Raw genomic sequence first — 17,038 nt, 5'->3', positions numbered from 1 at the left:
AAGAAGGGTATTTATATATGTGTGTGATTTTTGTATACTATTTTTATTCAATATTTGACAATTATAAAGATATTTTGTAATTACTTTGTTTAACGTAGTTGTTCTTGATACACCATGTGTGTTCTGTGTAAGCAGCTTCCCTTTAACTGGTATTTTAGTCATCTTTTTTTCTTTTGTATTTATTAGCAATAAAAACTGACAAGGGTTTTAATCCTCCACTGTATTCATTCCACTGGATATCACATCATGACTTAAAATACCACATGGTTTCATTAGTAAAATACCTCAAATTTGATGAAATAACGCATGCTTTATTTTAGCAGCTTTTTTTGTGAACTGCAAAAAAAGTTTTTAAAAAAGCTGTAATTTATTTTATCTCAGAGTTTAAGAGTAAAATAACTCTTTGTGAATTGAGTCCAAAGGCTGATAGCATCTAGTTGTGAAGAGGATCTTTTGTGGCGAGACAGCACTGGATTGATACATTTTGCAGCAAAACATGCCTCTTTATTTTTACTTTTTTATGTATATATTTTTAGCTGGAATTGCTCAAATTCTTTTCAAATTGTAATCTTCTGCTCACTACTGATTGTCAAACTGCATTTCCCAGCAGTTTTACCAGGGCTTGAAAGCAAATTACATGCTACCCCTGTGATAGGAGATTAATTATGGCGAGATACTTTCAAAGTGTCTTGTAGAATAATGAACTGGAGAGGATTCTGCTGATTATTTACAACACTAAGACTACTCATGTAAGTGTAATAACGGCAGACCCCAACACTTTTCTGTAAGTTTGATAAATTTGTTGGCACAGATTACATCAATATCAATATCTTAAGAAAAAAGTGGGGTGAAATGAAAAATGTAGGGTAAATGGACACTAAAGTTGTAACACGACTTGTGTATAACAGCCTTTCTCAAACTTTTTAACACAAAGGAACCCTGTAATAACTTTCAGCCCTTAGGAAAACCTAAACAAGAAATTTAGTGTAAGTAGCACATTTGACACGCAGGGCTACTTTATACGGCAAATATATTTTCAGTAATATTAATAAAATCAAATGAATAATAATAATGGGCAAAATTGTAGTATTGCCTCGTGTTGGTGGTCAATGGAAAAATACCCTCTTGCTATCTTGGACAAACAAAAAGACCCTACTTACATTAGTAAGTCCTTACACCAGTGGTCAGTAAACTATAACCTTCCTTTTGTGGTCAGTGCAATGCTCCCTTACAATGGTTGCTAGCAGAAAGGAACCTTCTTAGATTAGTAATTAGTGTGAGGAGGATCCACTTACATTGGTGGCCATTTGGAGAGTTAATGAGAGAAGTACCTCATTGTGCTGTTGGTCAATGGAATGAATGCTCTTTGCATTGATGGTCAATGGAATGAATGCTTCCTATGTTGGTGGACAGTGGAAAGAATGCCTCCCTTTATAAATAGGTAAAAAGACTATTTGTTTCAGTGGTTACTTAACTGACAATCATAAATTATTAATTGCACAAGGAACCCCTAGCAATCTTTGGAGGAACCTTAGGGTTGGAGGAACCCTGGTTGAGAAAGTCTGGTGTATACTCTGATTTTTGTTGTGCCTTTGGAAAAAAATAGGTAAAAATCTGAAAAAACATTTTTCTGAAAACTTTGCAATGTATAATATTTATCTGGAAGATTCTGAAAGAGATTTTTCTTTTTCTTTTTGTTTTCTAAGCTGAATTTCAGACATAGTATTTAGAACAAATCCTTAACATCTGCCTAATGGAAATAGGGCTATGATATAAGTTTGTACTCTTAGGATCTGGAGGTTTCTGGATAAGATCTGTGATTTGGAGTACAGTGACCCATTTCCACAATACCAATATAATAATGTGACTGAAAAAATAATGTGAGCTAAAACTCTATCCTTCTGTAAGACAACACTTGCAGATGAATCAGGTAAAAACACATAGGTCAGAGATTCTTTAGTCTGCAAAGAGCACGGCAGATATAGCGTTACATTGTGCACTAGCACACACTTCAATGAATTCCTTGCCAATATTTGATGGAGACATTTTCCAACTGTAACATATCAATAACGAGATACAATAGGATGAGAAAACCAAAGAATTTAACAGAACTAAAGCATATAACAGAAGCAGAGGAAAAGTGCTAAGGGTCTCATGTTTGATCCTTCACATCATCAATCCCAAAACAATTTTTTATCAGTTCAGTATTATTGTATGTTTTTTGTTACAACATGAGGCTTTTAAAGAAAGGCTAGAAGAATTTTTGGGAAAACCTTATTTTATTATTTATTTGAAGTTTACATGTTTTTAAGTCAATGTTTTATATTTATATTTTCTCTATGTAGAGGGTCTCTAATGTACAAATGAACATTTAATACAAGCTTCACCTTAGAAACAGGATTCTCAGAAAAGGTGTCTAATTAAGTCACATGTGTGTGAATGTTTCAGCTTGAGCTACAGAGATCTGTTTAAGAAAAGGTTTTTTTATCAAAGGGGATAAGGAGAACCTGCAAATATGTAAAAAAATAGCCAAGAGATCCACCTGATGACTAGAAATGAAAATACAAAATATTCATATACATAATTTTTAATTAGCCAGGTTAATTTGTTTCAGAATTTCAGACGTTCAGAATATAAGCAAGAACAAAAATAGATTCCCTTTAACCACCTGCCAACCACACACAGTAAATATATTGCAAGCCGGGGGCAGGTGCAGCCAAAATTACGTACGTGTATGTTGGCGGCTTCTTCCGGGTTCGGCAATGTGCGTGTGCTCGCCTCTTGCTGCCCGGTGCTGTGTTTGGACACAACATTAATTTGGCAGCTGATTTCAGCTATGGATTTTGGCTGAATCAGCTGATCAGCTGGGTCCAATCACACACAGAGTTCTGTGTTTACAAAAGAACTGTGTGTACAGGAGACAGCGTTCTGGATGTTTCTTCTCCCTGCAAAGCAGGGAGAAAAAACAGGAGAACAAACAGCCAGATAGTAAAGTAAAAGCAGCGCACATTACAAACATTACACATTCTTAGGCACAGAGTTAACCCCTTGATTGCCCCTAGATGTTAATTCCTTCCCAGCCAGTGTCATTAGTACAGTGTCAGCGTACAGTATTATAACTGATTACTGTATAAGTGTCATTAGTGATGTCAGTGTCAGTGACCCTCCCAGATAGTGTCTGTTAGCACCAGATTGTCCACAACCCTATTACAGTCCCACTATAAGCCGCTGATCACCACCATTACAGTATAGCATCTATAGCTGCGTACATTTCAGTATATATACCATAGCTTGTAGATGGTATAACATTTTCACTAACCAATTAATATATACTTATTGGGATTTTTTTTTTTACCAAAGACATGTGGCAGAATACATTTGGCCTCGATTTCTGAAGAAATTTATTTTTTTTATTGGATATGTTTGAGAACAGAAATGAGGTTTTTTTTTTTTTCCAAACATTTTGGTCATTTTTCATTTGTATAATAAAAAACCCTGTGGTGATCAAATACACCAAAAGAAGCTTTATTTGTTTCAAAAATGCTAAAAATATAATTTGCATACAGTGTTGCATGACCGTGCAATTGCCAGTTAAACTAGTGCATTGCTGAATAGCACAAAGTGCCCTGGTCATGAAGAGGGTAAAACCTTTCGGTGGCCAAGTGGTTAAACAGGACGCTTTTGCCCGTAGTCATTTAGCTTTAAGGACTAAAGTTAAATTAAAGGTTGAGTTTGAATGTTTGGAGAGGGATTGTTCTAAAGTGTAAATCCAGTTTTGTTAAAATAGACACTATCTAACTCTGCTATTTCTTTGGAACAAGACAATGTGGTGAACTGCAATACCTCTCAGTGGATAGCAAAAGAACCAAATACAGAAAGACAGCACATAACAGTGTGCTCTGATTGTTAAACTTTATGTAACAACTTCAAAGCAAGCCTACATACACATACCAGCCTTACACAGCCTGAGTCATAGCTGTGACTGTGGCTGTGCAAGGCTGAAAAGCATAAGCAGAGTTGGTTTGACGTTGCTATATGTTCTTCAAATAAATATTTAAGTTCATTTAAAGCCTGACACCTTTCTTTCTCTATAGTCATGTACGTAAGTTATGATTTTTGTTAAAATATTTTTTACTGCAAACGTGGTTAATGTGCTCCCTCTCCGCTGCTCTTTGTTGGCACAGCTTACAACTACAGCCTTCAACACAACCAACTCACATACTTAGCACAGGGGACAAGAGGAGATGTATCTGCCCAAGTCTGCTGGACAATGCTGGACAATCCTGGGACAACACTGGGCAGTGTGGTCAAACTCTGGTACCTGCAATGTCATATGCGTACTTATAACAGGAAAGTGGAGTCAAAGTGATTCTATCTCTAAAAAAAAAAGAAAAAAAAAAGAAGCGGCCCGAAGAAGAACAGTAAAGTTAGGGGTTACATTAAAGCGTTGAGGTTAAAGTTAAAAAAAAAGTATTTTTTTCCCCAATTACACTTTTCTAGGTGGATGCAGCATTGGTCCAATGCTGCATCTGTACCCTGTCGGCTGTAAGTGTGAGAACAGAGCAATCACATGACCTCTGATCACTGAGTTCTCACAGCCGCTGTAAGCAGAGGGTGGTGACTGTCAATCACGACTGTCTGCTATGCCCTCCCCCCCAACACCCTCACTGGACCACTGGGCTGTGGAGGGGGAGCAGCTGGCTCAGGCTCTCAATGGCTAGCTGAGAGGCTGAGCCAGGTGTGCTCCAGACTCTGGGGTGGATCCCAACTTTGAAGATAGGATCTTTCCCCAGCCTGGACTGGCTAAATGATGTCAGCCAACTGTGGCTGAAAATGGGTTACAGGAGTACAAGACAAACAGCACTTCTGTGATCCACAGAAGTACAGCCAAAAGAGCTTTAGCTGTACTCCACCTTAACGTGTTAGGGATGGAGTTTGCATGTTCTCCCTGTGCTTGCCGGGGTATTCTCCATGTACCCCAGTTCCCTCCCACAGAAAGACACACACAGTAAGTTAATTGGCTCCCGTCTTAAATTGACCCTTGCATGATATTCTACTGAGTGCACCCCATAATACAATGACAATAATTTTAGTGGTCAGGATACAGCAAAGCTACACTTTTATGTCATTTAAGGTCCCCAAAGCCTTATGCCATAATGTGTAAGTATACTCAGCATATTTGTACATTATGCAATGCTTGTAAATGTCCTTCTCCAGTGATGCAATAATCGTCACCATCCCCCCCCCCCCCACCTTATCACTGGCACTTTCAATTTTGCCCAGTCTTCTGGGTTCAGCCATCTTAATTCGCTGGGCTGGGAAGATGTAACTCCCAGGTTTGCATGGTCCAGTGTACAATTAGAAAGAACCTACCACTGACAGGCAGGTAGAAACATTTATGACAGAAGTGAGGCATGTAGAGTCTCTTCTATCAAAAAAACCTACCACTTTAAGCTTAAGAGTTCTGACGTAGGAAGAGTTAAAGTGGTTCTAAAGGATGAAGGTTTTTTTAAGGAAGTATGGAGGTAAAAAACCTTCAGTATGTAGCTCTCCCCAGCTTCCTCCAACTCTTACCTGAGCCTAAGGTAGATCCAATGATATGCACGAGAGCAGAGGCTTTATCATCTCTTGCCATCATTATTGGCTCAGACACAGCAGTGGGAGACAATGGATTCTGCTGATATCAATCACAGCCAGTGAGGAGGGAGCTGGGGGCAGAGCCAAGCTGGCTTGGCAGCAAGCATGCACTCGTGCCCCTATAGCAAGCGGCTTGCTATGGGGGTACTTGGCAGGGTGGGAGGAGCCAGGAGTACTAGTACGGGACTTAAGAAGAGGAGAATTTGGGCTGTTCTGTGCAAAACCATATCATAGAGCAGGTAAGCATGACATGTTTGTTATTTTAATTTTAAAAGAAGAACCTTTAGAACCACTTTTGGTGTTAAGGCCATTTTAAAGCCAAATCGAAGCCATGTATTGTATTATTGCTATGCAGTCAAGATGCATAAAATGTAAAGGAGCAGCATTTTCTTACTGCAGGGCAGCTTGACATAGCAATAAAGCACATTAAGCACATAGAAAACATGTATTCTGTAATTTTTATACAGTGTGGCTGCATAACACTAATAAATCACATGGCTTTAATTCAGCATTAATGGTTAGGTTAAAGTTAGGGTTTAGGGTATGTGGGAGCAGATTCATTCTGAGCTCGATTTCAGTGTCAGGAACCCCTAGCCGCATAGAAAGATACCACTTCAAAATATTGTATTACTCCCAATTATTCAAATGAAAAGTATCCAAAAAGCTGACAGTTCTAAAACACTTCTAAGTATAAACTGTTACATTAATCTAACTTAACTAGCTTATTTAACAAGCCAAGGAAAATGCGCTATCTGCAGTAATATTCAGATGCCATTATTGTTCCTTGATACATCTGTTCTAGCCTGATCAAAGGTGACATCTGATTGGTTGCTGTAGGCCACTTATCTTTGGACATTATCATTCTACTTTGCATTGTCTTAAATAATAAGTCAAATATATCTATTGCAAATAGAGATGTGGGCACACCCACAGATACAAGATGACAGTGGCTTGACAGGACACCATCTGATGAAAGAGTCTTGTACATCTCTCTATAAATTTCATAGTACATATTTTCCTGTAATTACATATGCTGAGAACTGCTGGGCCTCTCTTTGCATTGACAATACAAAACAACAGGGAATTAAATTAGACTCTAACCAGCCTAAAAACTTTTCATCTCTCTTTGGTGTTCCATGGTTATCTGTCTTTGATGGATCATTCAAAATACACTGTCCAATTACCACCCAATTGTGTCAAAATCTGTAGCAATATTAAAATACTTCTCTAAACTATGTAGCAAGTCCAATGATCATAGATTCATAAATGTATCATTACTGCAAAGTTACATATGTCATTAGAGGTTATGTGCATCTTTACATTTTTTGATGCTTCTAGAATTCCTAGCTCAGGGACAGAGCAATAGCAGGACCCTTTAAAGAATTATCTTGCCTTTTATTATTTTTCTTTTTTTTTTTTGCTGCAAACAGCTCATTAATGCCATCACAATTGTGTTTTATTTGCTGAAAAATGAAGAGAATACTTTTTTCTAAAATAAATATGTTATAATTGATCAGCCTATTTTCCTTCACTGCATTTTGCTTTTCTGCATCTAAGAACACAAGGTCAATTTTAATGAGTGGGATTATTTCATCAAATAGCTCACGTCCTCATCAAGAAGCCTTAGCTAGCCAGGTTACAGGACATACGCAAGCAGAACTGAACCAATTAGTGGCACTGACATTTTCACTCATTTATTGTGGTTATTGGAATACTTTATAAAATATTTTTTTTACTCCTTCCAAAAGTCTATTTACATTGGTCAAGGTATGGTGAACTTGCTGAACATTTCAAGCCACAGCTCAAGAAGGTCAGCTGTGGTTGAATTTAGGGCATCATTAAAACTAGACGACTAATGCACTCTTAAGGGATTATTGAAGAGCTGTCAGAATAATGCTGACCAGTACTAACTAGATGCTATACCTTATGTTCAGTGATATTTGCTCAGTATTTATTGTAAACATACTTCTGTTTAGGTGTTGACATTTTATCGAATCTTCTTACCTTGGGAGACAACTGGCTGGTTAAGTCGAACATGATACATAACAGACCGTACTGTCCAATGTTGAATTAGAGGATAGCCAGTCACTTCGCTGAAATTGACCATGCCTGAAAGAGAGGTAAAGAGTTATACAGTATTTATAAAGCATATAAAATAATAAACAAATGGAAGGCACCACCATCTATGTGTATCACCTTAACCACTTGCCCTCCTAAGGATTTTCCCCCCTTCCTGACCAGGCCATTTTTGCATTACTATGCTGCATTACTTTAACTGACAATTGAGTGGTCATGCATCGCTGCCCCTAAATGAAATTTACATCCTCTTTTTCCCACGAATTGAGCTTTCTTTCAGTGGTATTTGATCGCCTGTGCGTTTTTTATTTTGTACGCTATAAAAAAAAGATCGACAATTTTGAGAAAAAAGCCTCAACAGCTTCCTAACTGGGACCCCCTCCTAATTCCTAAAGCAGCCATGTAGGCTGCTATGGCTACAGCTTATGCCAGTGCTGCTGACCAAACTAGATATTCTGCCTACACTCAACATTCAAACTACAGTATTTTGATTACTTTAAATTAGCATTTGATGTCACAAAAGACCAAGCAGTTGAATGAAACCTACCACCAACCATTTGTCTTAGATCCTTGGAAAATTTTGGTGGAGGTTTCCCTGATCTGTATGTATGTTTTCTCACCACCATTTTTTAACCGTACAGCAGTATTTTTTTTTTAACTAGAATTTATTGATGTTTTGCAACACACATAAAGACTAAGAAAGTTATACAGGTTGGACTGTCAAAATGAAATAAGGAAAAAATATTCAGACATAATGGAAAAAGCACAAGTAATAGTGCCCAGTGGCACAGCTTTTAAAGGGAAGGTCTACTTATCAGTAAGAGGAGATCTGGATGGATCACAACAAAGGATTAAAGGGGTAGGGTGGGGGAAATCTGCTCACATAAATATAGTTTCTAAAGAGTAACTCAAAGCATTTTGCTCGTATCTAAAAACTAGTCTAATGTCTATGTCCAAACTGGAATATATGACAGGTAGAGATGCTGGAGCCAACTAGGACTATGAAGATGGGCACACAGAGACCAGCTAGTAGTATCTTCAAGTTGTTTCAGTTGTTGCAGTCTTTGGAAGTAACTGAAGGAGACAAAAATAGTAGCTGATTCCTCTGGCGATAGGGTGGATGATACAAATGCCTGCCGTCTTTGATAGAAGCGATGTGAAGGCTTGGGTAATGTCTGTGATTTTTTCTCTGTATAGTAATAGTGTAAGTTCTCTCTTGAACTCGGATATGGCTGGATATGATGGGGAGGTCCACTTTTTTTAAAATGGCTCTTCGGGCCACTAAATAACAGATTAGAATCCATGTTAGATGTTAAAAACCCTCCTGATCTGGAGATGACGAACTAGTAGACTTCTTCTACAGAGTCTTGTAACCAAATATTAGAAGAATGGGGTCTTTTGGAAGTTGAATGGAGGTGATTCCATAGATAAATGCAATTACTTGATACCAAAAAAGCGAAATGAACTGGCATGACCATAGACGATGTGAGAGAGAGAGCCTCGGTAGGTTGCATAACGGCCTTAAGTCCGAATGAGGGTTGGAGGGGGTACAGGAGTATTGAAGTGGCTAAAGACTTCCACAAAACTGCTTGAAGCTTGTCAAAAGCTTGATTTAATCACTACTGTTAAGCAAAAGCCTGTGTGAACTAGGCCAAAAAGTTAAAGGTAGCAGCAAAACCTTTGGGTGGGGCGAGGCCATAACATCCACCCTCCAACAAAGAACTGACATATTTTCAATATCAAGAATTGGAAGCAGGACTGCTTTAGGTCACGGAATGGTTTAGCACACACATTCCCTTCATGGGCCAATATTACCCATTGGATACTGGCAAAAATGCATTAGCTGTTTCTAAGGTACAGCATAAGGAAAAGCAATGTTTGTGTTAGGTGTATACTGCAAACGTTATTTGTATTTGGGTGAGATTGATCACAGAACATCTTTTTTTCCCTTTAAATATTTTTTATTAGTAAAAGATTTTTAAATTAAAGTGTTACTAAACCCACAATAGTAAAAATTCAACCTGTGTATGCATGCTTGCTATACTCACTGTGGAACCTAAGGGGTTAATTGTCTGCATTGTGTAAAATGGATGTTTAATCCTGTCTTCTCTGACCCTCCGCTTCTTCCATTGTCCCTGACTCATCTCCTAATAGAAAAGTGTCTTGAGGGCAAGCTGCAAATGCTCAGTTTGGTGTGTATTGCTAGAGATAATTTCTTTCCTTGGGAGATCATGGGTCAGGGGTCCTGCAGTCTCATAGGACAGTGAGAGGAGAAAGAAAACTCCTTCTACAAGCTTTAACCAGTGCTCTGCTGGGCACTGATAGAAGTCACAAGCCTGCTATATACTGCTGATGAGAAGAGGTATTTAGCGGTTTATATTTACTAAAATAATTGCATTTCCATGTTCTGTGTACTGTGGTGGACCAGACATATTGAATGTAGGGTCCTGGGTTTAGTAACACTTTAAAGCTTAAGTTTAGCTATTAAAAAAAAAAAAAAACTACGGCTGTAGTCACATCACTTATCTGTAATGGTTTGTCCCACATTGTGCAAGCAGCTGAATCCTGGAGAAATCTTTACTGTAGGAGTGGCTGTCCTCTTCCTGTCTCTAAATTTCCTGTGCTGCAATGGTTAAAAGCTTCAGGTAGAAGAGTAGTGTGGATGGTCCAATAGGGACATGGCTTCTCATCTCACCTCCCCCATCGATAATAGTCCATTCATTAATTACACTGTAGCATAGGGAATCTGATCCATCACAGGATTTCCACTCCTCATTCACAGACCATGTTACAAGCAGTGAAATCAGTGAAAGACATTTTCTCCATGGAGGTAAAGGAAGGAGGGGTTGTGTCTCAGTTAAACCATCTGTACTGCTGTTCTGCACAAAGGCCCGAACCTGTTAACAACTGCTGTTTAATGGGTTAGAGAAGGGACTCATTCTTCTGCCTTTCTTTCTTTGTGCAACAGCCTTCTCCTGACCTACAGACTTTCAAATAGATAGAGACTGTCCAAAAGCAAACCACTACTGCTATCTCATTAGAAACCCCATCTCTGTGACAATGGGCATGCTCTGTATTTGTAAAATAAGGATTTTATAAAACAGAAACGGCAGAACAAATATACAAAAAATTATATAAAGTTAGGTACAAAAATAAAAGGAGAACCTAAATCATTATAGCTTCCTTAAAGGGAACTGTGGATAAAAAGAAAAACAAAATAATTAATATAATGAAAAAAAAAACCATCTGCTTATACTTTCTTTGAACCAAATCTTGATATTGTGGTGTAAGTAATAAGATTCTCAAGGCCTCTTTGCAAAGCATATAAGAGAAGGCAATCATACTTGCAAGATTACACACCATGTACTGTTCGCAGAAGATGAGCTGTACTGTGTGGCTGAGGCTAAGAAACCACCTGAGATTCATTCACTGTATGAAGCTATGTGTGAGATGCACAGACCAGTGAGAGATCCTTGATAACTTTATGATGATCATTGTGAGCATAAATGCGAAGAAGTGTGAAATTACCCCTCTGAGCACAAATAAGATTAGGAACTCGTAGCCATTAATTTAGGTCTTAATTGATCAGAATTATGAAATGAGCCACTCTGCAAATTTGTGATATCGTATAATCCATCTGAAAACTGGTGTGTGAAATAACTTCAGAATTATTATTCATTTGGCAAGTAATCCGATTGAGGTAATGCCATCTCAATACACATCAGCAAGATACACGTGTGTATTGTTGGAAAAAGAAAGGATAGCATATAAGTACAGAATTCTTGAAACAAATAACACCCAAGTACAGAATTATAATGTAATAATAACCATAATTATAAAAGCACACAATGTGAAAGTCCCTTTCTTGTGCTCTGTAATGGCAATTTAAAAAAGGCATACTTTGAAAAAAAATTATATCATTTGTAAATAATAATAATGCAAGCAGAATTTTGAAGTAACAAATCACTGTGAAATGACACGTGGATGCTGCTCCCCCCAGGACAATGTAGTACTCAGCGCCCTAGGCAATGTGGTTCAAGGCCCAAGCACTGTCAGTTTTGAGAAGTGAGGATGCCTAGCCCTCTGTAAATATGGTTTCTTGAAAGTCAGAATTTGAATTAACCCCTTATAACAGCTATACTGATAAATGTGGCAGAAGGGTGGGTGAGCCCTAATAATCACTTTCTTGTTCTTCAAAGACAAAATTAATTTCCCAGTACACTTACCACCCAGTCTGAAAAAAAAACATATTTACAGAGGGCTAGGCATCCCTCACTTCCCAAAACTGACAGTGCTTGGGCCTTGAACCACATTGCCTAGGGCGCTGAGTACTACATTGTCCTGGGGGAGCAGCATCCACGTGTCATTTCACAGTGATTTGTTACTTCAAAATTCTGCTTGTATTATTATTATTTACAAATGTTATAATTTTTTTTCAGACTGGGTGGGAAGTGTACTGGGAAATTAATTTTGTCTTTGAAGAACAAGAAAGTGATTATTAGGGCTCACCCACCAAGCACTGTCAGTTTTGGGAAGTGAGGATGCCTAGCCCTCTGTAAATATGGTTTCTTGAAAGTCAGAATTTGAATTAACCCCTCTTATAACAGCTATACTGATAAATGTGGCAGAAGGGTGGGTGAGCCCTAATAATCACTTTCATGTTCTTCAAAGACAAAATTAATTTCCCAGTACACTTACCACCTAGTCTGAAAAAAAAATATGCTTTAAAAACAGAGGTTTTAATAGCACAACAATTTGCAAATATAGGTGGAAACCACACTGCCTTGTCGAGGCTTCTCTGTAAAGTGCAGTCCTAACCAGGGGCGGACTGACCATTTTGAAACTCGGGCACTGCCAGAGGGCCTGGGGTCAGTAGGGGGCCCCATGAGATGCTCTCGGTACCTTTTTCATAGGCTTTTTTGAGTTTGGGCAAGGACACAGGGGCCCTATGATCCCCTATTGCCCGGGGGCCCCATGAGTTGTCAGTCCGCCCCTGGTCCTAACTGTAATGTTTGATAGTCTCCATACTGGAGCATATATAGCAATAGATACATTACAGGCAGGTATGCATGGAGACAGCTCATGCCTCCTTAAAGATGCAGGTACACACCGGAAGCCCAGCAAAGCACAATGACATCCGAAAGCATCCACATAAGAAATGGGTTGCCTCCAGATGAACCTGCCTGTAATTTATCCATTGCTTTATATGCGACAACATGGAGAGTAACTGGTAAATGTTCTGAGAAAACCTTCCATGTGTACTTTGCTTTGAAGGATATTTATAAATTGGTGTGGTTACCGCTTTTATTTTTCTTGTTCTGATCACACTATATCGTTACCCCCCTAACTGTGATGAGCTTTAATGTACTCCTAAGTACTGCTCATGGTCAAGTACTGACAACTGGGAGCTGGTAGGACAGATGTCAGCACTATGCAGCCAATCACACACAGTTCTGCACAACCACAAGCTCCTCCTACCACTCTGGGTATATAAGCCCATTAAAGCACTAATACCATCTAGCACAGGGATCTCCAAACTTTTCAAACAAAGGGCCAGTTTACTGTCCTTCAGACTTTAGGAGGGCCGGATTGTGGCCAGTGGGGGTAATGATATGTCCTGGGCCCAGCATCAGTGAAAATAAACATGGCCTCAGGGTTGTTGGTCAGTAGAAGGAAGATAAGGTGCCCCATCATTAGTGTCAGTGGAAGAAATAGCACCCCATTGTTGGTGGGTGTCAGTGGGAGGAATAGTGCCCCATTGTTGGTGTCAGTGGAAGAAATAGTGCCCCATAGTTGGTGTCAGTGGGTGAAATAGTACCTCATATCAATGGGAGCAGCAGTGCCCCAAGGGCTGGATAAAGGCTAGCAAAGGGCCGCAGTTTAGATCTAACAGAAAGGGGTTAATAATTGGCCTTGTATGGTAATAAGAAAGTATACTTATTAATCCACGGAGTCCAATATTGTCTTCCTTGCAGTAAGATTCTACTTGTGTTGATCTGCTCCTACACCACCATCTTCAAAAGTATCTAGTGCATGGGTAGACATGTGACACGTCCTTGGCAGTTCCCAAATACATAGAAGAGGCCAGCAGCAAGTTATGTTCAGGATCCCCTATGGGCCACTGGTTTCAGTTATGCAGGACCTGGCAGAGAGCTGTAGAAAGTCTGGCCATGACGAGTGGATCATGTACAGTATATGCATAGACAAACTGCAGGTCTCTGCCAGATCCTCAATAGTTGGCAGAGACCAACAGCATGGATCCATTGCTTAGTAAAACTACTTTCTAGAATGTGTGACCCAGACAAACCATGAGGCAGTGAAGGGAAACCCTTTGTCTTCCTTGCCTAGGCAAAGAATCAGAAAGTGGAGCGCAACAAAAACAGTATTAAACTTCCTAAAATGTTCAAACTATCTGCTAGTCTGAACATTTTAAAGGGTTGGAAGCAGATGAGAGAAACATCTTTTAATGAGTGAAGGACCACTTTAAGTTTGACCTTGACCTGTTTCTGATTATGTCACTATGCTGAAACATTGAAATTTTGCTTCTGAGCAAAGAATGCTCCTGGCTCAGCTATAGTCACAAGATACTATGTATAGGGAATTGTTTGACTTTTCTCAAGACCTCCATGCACCTTCCTACTCTACAGTTATATTGCTGAATGTACCCAAAATGTATAGATATGGCCAGAGAAGGGAAAGAATAAGGAAACACTTATCAGTTTGTAAACTCTGAGGCATTGTGCCATCCCCCCACTTTATAACTTGCATCTTTGGACACAAACCCACTAGTGCTATTATGGTAACTATAGTCCTGAATGCAGTGGATACACCCACCCCTCTTCCTGCCTCTATTCCCTGAGCCCCCCCCCCCCCCCAACATTGAAAAAAAATTATATTATCCAAGGTTTTCTGCACAGTCCAATGAGGTCACAGGAGTGTCCCCTTCTTCTCTGGCAGTGGGAAGGGGCAGTACTTACTGCTGCACTAAATGGTGAACGCTGTCTATTACAGTAACACTCCAAGCCCCCAGAGGGCAGGCTATGACAGTCTGAGTTAGGAAGAAGTAGGTTTAATGATGCTAGCTGTCATTCAAACCACAAGACTGATGACTGAAGGTAAAGCTGGACATTCATGCAGCGAATTTCCTTCTGGTTGCTGACGAACCAACCAAAATTTTCTCCAAGGGTGGTCCCTTCCGTCACCCTGCAGGCCGATTGTCAGACAAACAGTGCCTGTATCCAATAAAGTACAATGTTTGCATTTTATAGTCAGCAGGTGAGGTTCTTCCATCCACACTGTTTAGTGTGATGGAGGAACCTGTGCCTGTGAGTTTTTGTTGTTCAGTCTGCATCTATGTGTATTTGTCCAGCTTAAAGTATAACAGAAGACAAACCTTTTTCTTTTTTTTTTTCAGCTAGAATAGGGGAGGGTTATAACCATGTCAGTTTTTTTGCCATCTGTATGCCATTGGGGAGATTTTATTTCACTTCCTGTCCCAAAACCACAACAGGATGTCAGAGGAAATCCTTCCAATGTGAGGGAAATCCCTAATAGTCACCAAGATTTCCCCTCTATTGCTGTTCTGGTGACCACTCAAAATGTGGAATTTTATTTCAACTGCACTATTGGTGGTAATGGTCACCAACAAAAATAAAGAGGGCAAAACTCTCTAACAGGGACACAGACAGCAATACAAACCTGACTGGTGTTCTACCTCCTCTGCACTCTCTTAAAATACTAAAGTAATACAAGTATTACAGCAAAAGCAGTTTTTTTTATTTTTAACAATGATAGCCTCCTGAATAAGAAGTAGCACTTTAAGAGCCTGTACAGACATAGAGGAAAAGGTAGGTAAAACATATTTACAGAATTAATTATTTCACTGCTTGCAGTAGCAAACCTAGCAGCAGAAAGATGGGAGAATTCTTTAAAAAAAAAACAGATTTACAACTGTAGCACCCTCCTAGATAGCTGCTAGGATTTGTACAGTTAGAATAGTATAGCTGTGTTTCTCTGCTCAACAGAGAGACTGTAAGGAAAATATAATTGGTCTCTGCTTAACAGAGTGCTGTGATGGATTAGTAAGGTCTACTCATGATGCTCTGGTGCTGCTGAGTTTGCCTTGAGTTCTGCCTGCCTTCTGAAAGCACCTAGAGTCTTCTAGAGCCTGGGAGAGAACTAGGCAAACGAACAGCATGCATTTGGATACAGTCTTGGCCAATTGCGGGAGAGGGTGGCACAGTGCATGATGGGAGAGGTATTTATGTTCTATGAGCACTTGGGTTCAGTGTCTTTCCCTGGAGAGGATTGCATCAAGGCAGACTGGAGGCAGGCTTGCCTCACCTGGCACTTGCTGCCATGTGGCCTCAGATGGGTCGACCTGATGGCCTGAAGTTAGAGAAAGTGACTCTGGTTCTACAGTACGCAGACTGAGGAGAGCTGTCTGCCAAAGATCTGTCTGGAATCACTGGAGAGAGTAAGTTGAAAGATTGGAAGGTGGCTGCAGTTCTGCCATTGGTCTTGTGAGAACAGACACTGAGAGATCTTGGGGACAGTATGTGCTTTGCTACCCCTCTGGCGCGTGAAAATCAGCATGGGTCTGAGGGAAAAAGGGAACACTGGCTGGTGTTCTTTTTTTTTTGTTTACAAACGATTTTATTGTACATGAGTAGACAGTAAAACAACAGCACACTTTAAAAGTGATATTGTCAGCAAAAACAAGGCACTTTTGAAAAGTACAATACATAAAAGTATATTAACATAACAAAGAAGATAAGAAAAAAAGAGGAAGTTACAAGTGCATGAAGTACGTAAACGACAAAGTAGGTTAGGTGATACACCTGTCAATAGCACATGCCAACCAACTTTTACTGGGGATGTTATTAAGCATGTAATAAGTGTCTGCAATCTCTCCATGACTCCCATTTTTTATCGTATAAGTGCATCTTATCCAGTAGGGTATAATGAATGCGTTCCATAAGCATTACAGTGTCAATTCTGTGTAAAACGGAGTCCAAGGGTACAACATTGGACCTCCAATGTAGGGCAATAGACCATAAAGTGGCAATACATAATGTGTGTATCAATCTCAGATTGGCATCAGAGACCCCTGGGATATGGGCCCCCAATAAACAGGTCTGCATGGACAATCGTATCGGGGCACCCGACAATAAGGCAGCGACCTCAGAAATCCTACGCCAGATCAAAGATATGGTCGGGCAATCCCAAAATATATGAATCAAAGTACCCGTGCAGTCACAGCCCAGAAAACATAGAGGGGACGTTTGCGGAAACAGTACATGTAGTCTTGACGGGGTATAATACC

General features: G+C 39.6%; 1 protein-coding gene across 2 annotated transcripts in view; it reads right to left on the bottom strand.

The window, feature by feature from the left end:
* ASTN1 (astrotactin 1) overlaps positions 1-17,038 on the bottom strand; it is a 715,149-nt gene that overhangs the window by 81,354 nt on the left and 616,757 nt on the right. For both annotated transcript variants that reach the window (XM_089676329.1, XM_089676330.1), the window contains exon 15: positions 7,642-7,746. In XM_089676329.1, the coding sequence (XP_089532455.1) occupies positions 7,642-7,746 (105 nt within the window). The remainder of the gene's footprint in view (positions 1-7,641; positions 7,747-17,038) is intronic.

This window comes from Staurois parvus, unplaced genomic scaffold (genome assembly GCF_062004578.1).
Source record: "Staurois parvus isolate SC_StPar_1 unplaced genomic scaffold, SC_StPar_1.0 ptg000166l, whole genome shotgun sequence".
Classification (NCBI taxonomy): Eukaryota; Metazoa; Chordata; class Amphibia; order Anura; family Ranidae; genus Staurois; species Staurois parvus.
This window is presented reverse-complemented; position numbering and strand designations above follow the sequence as displayed.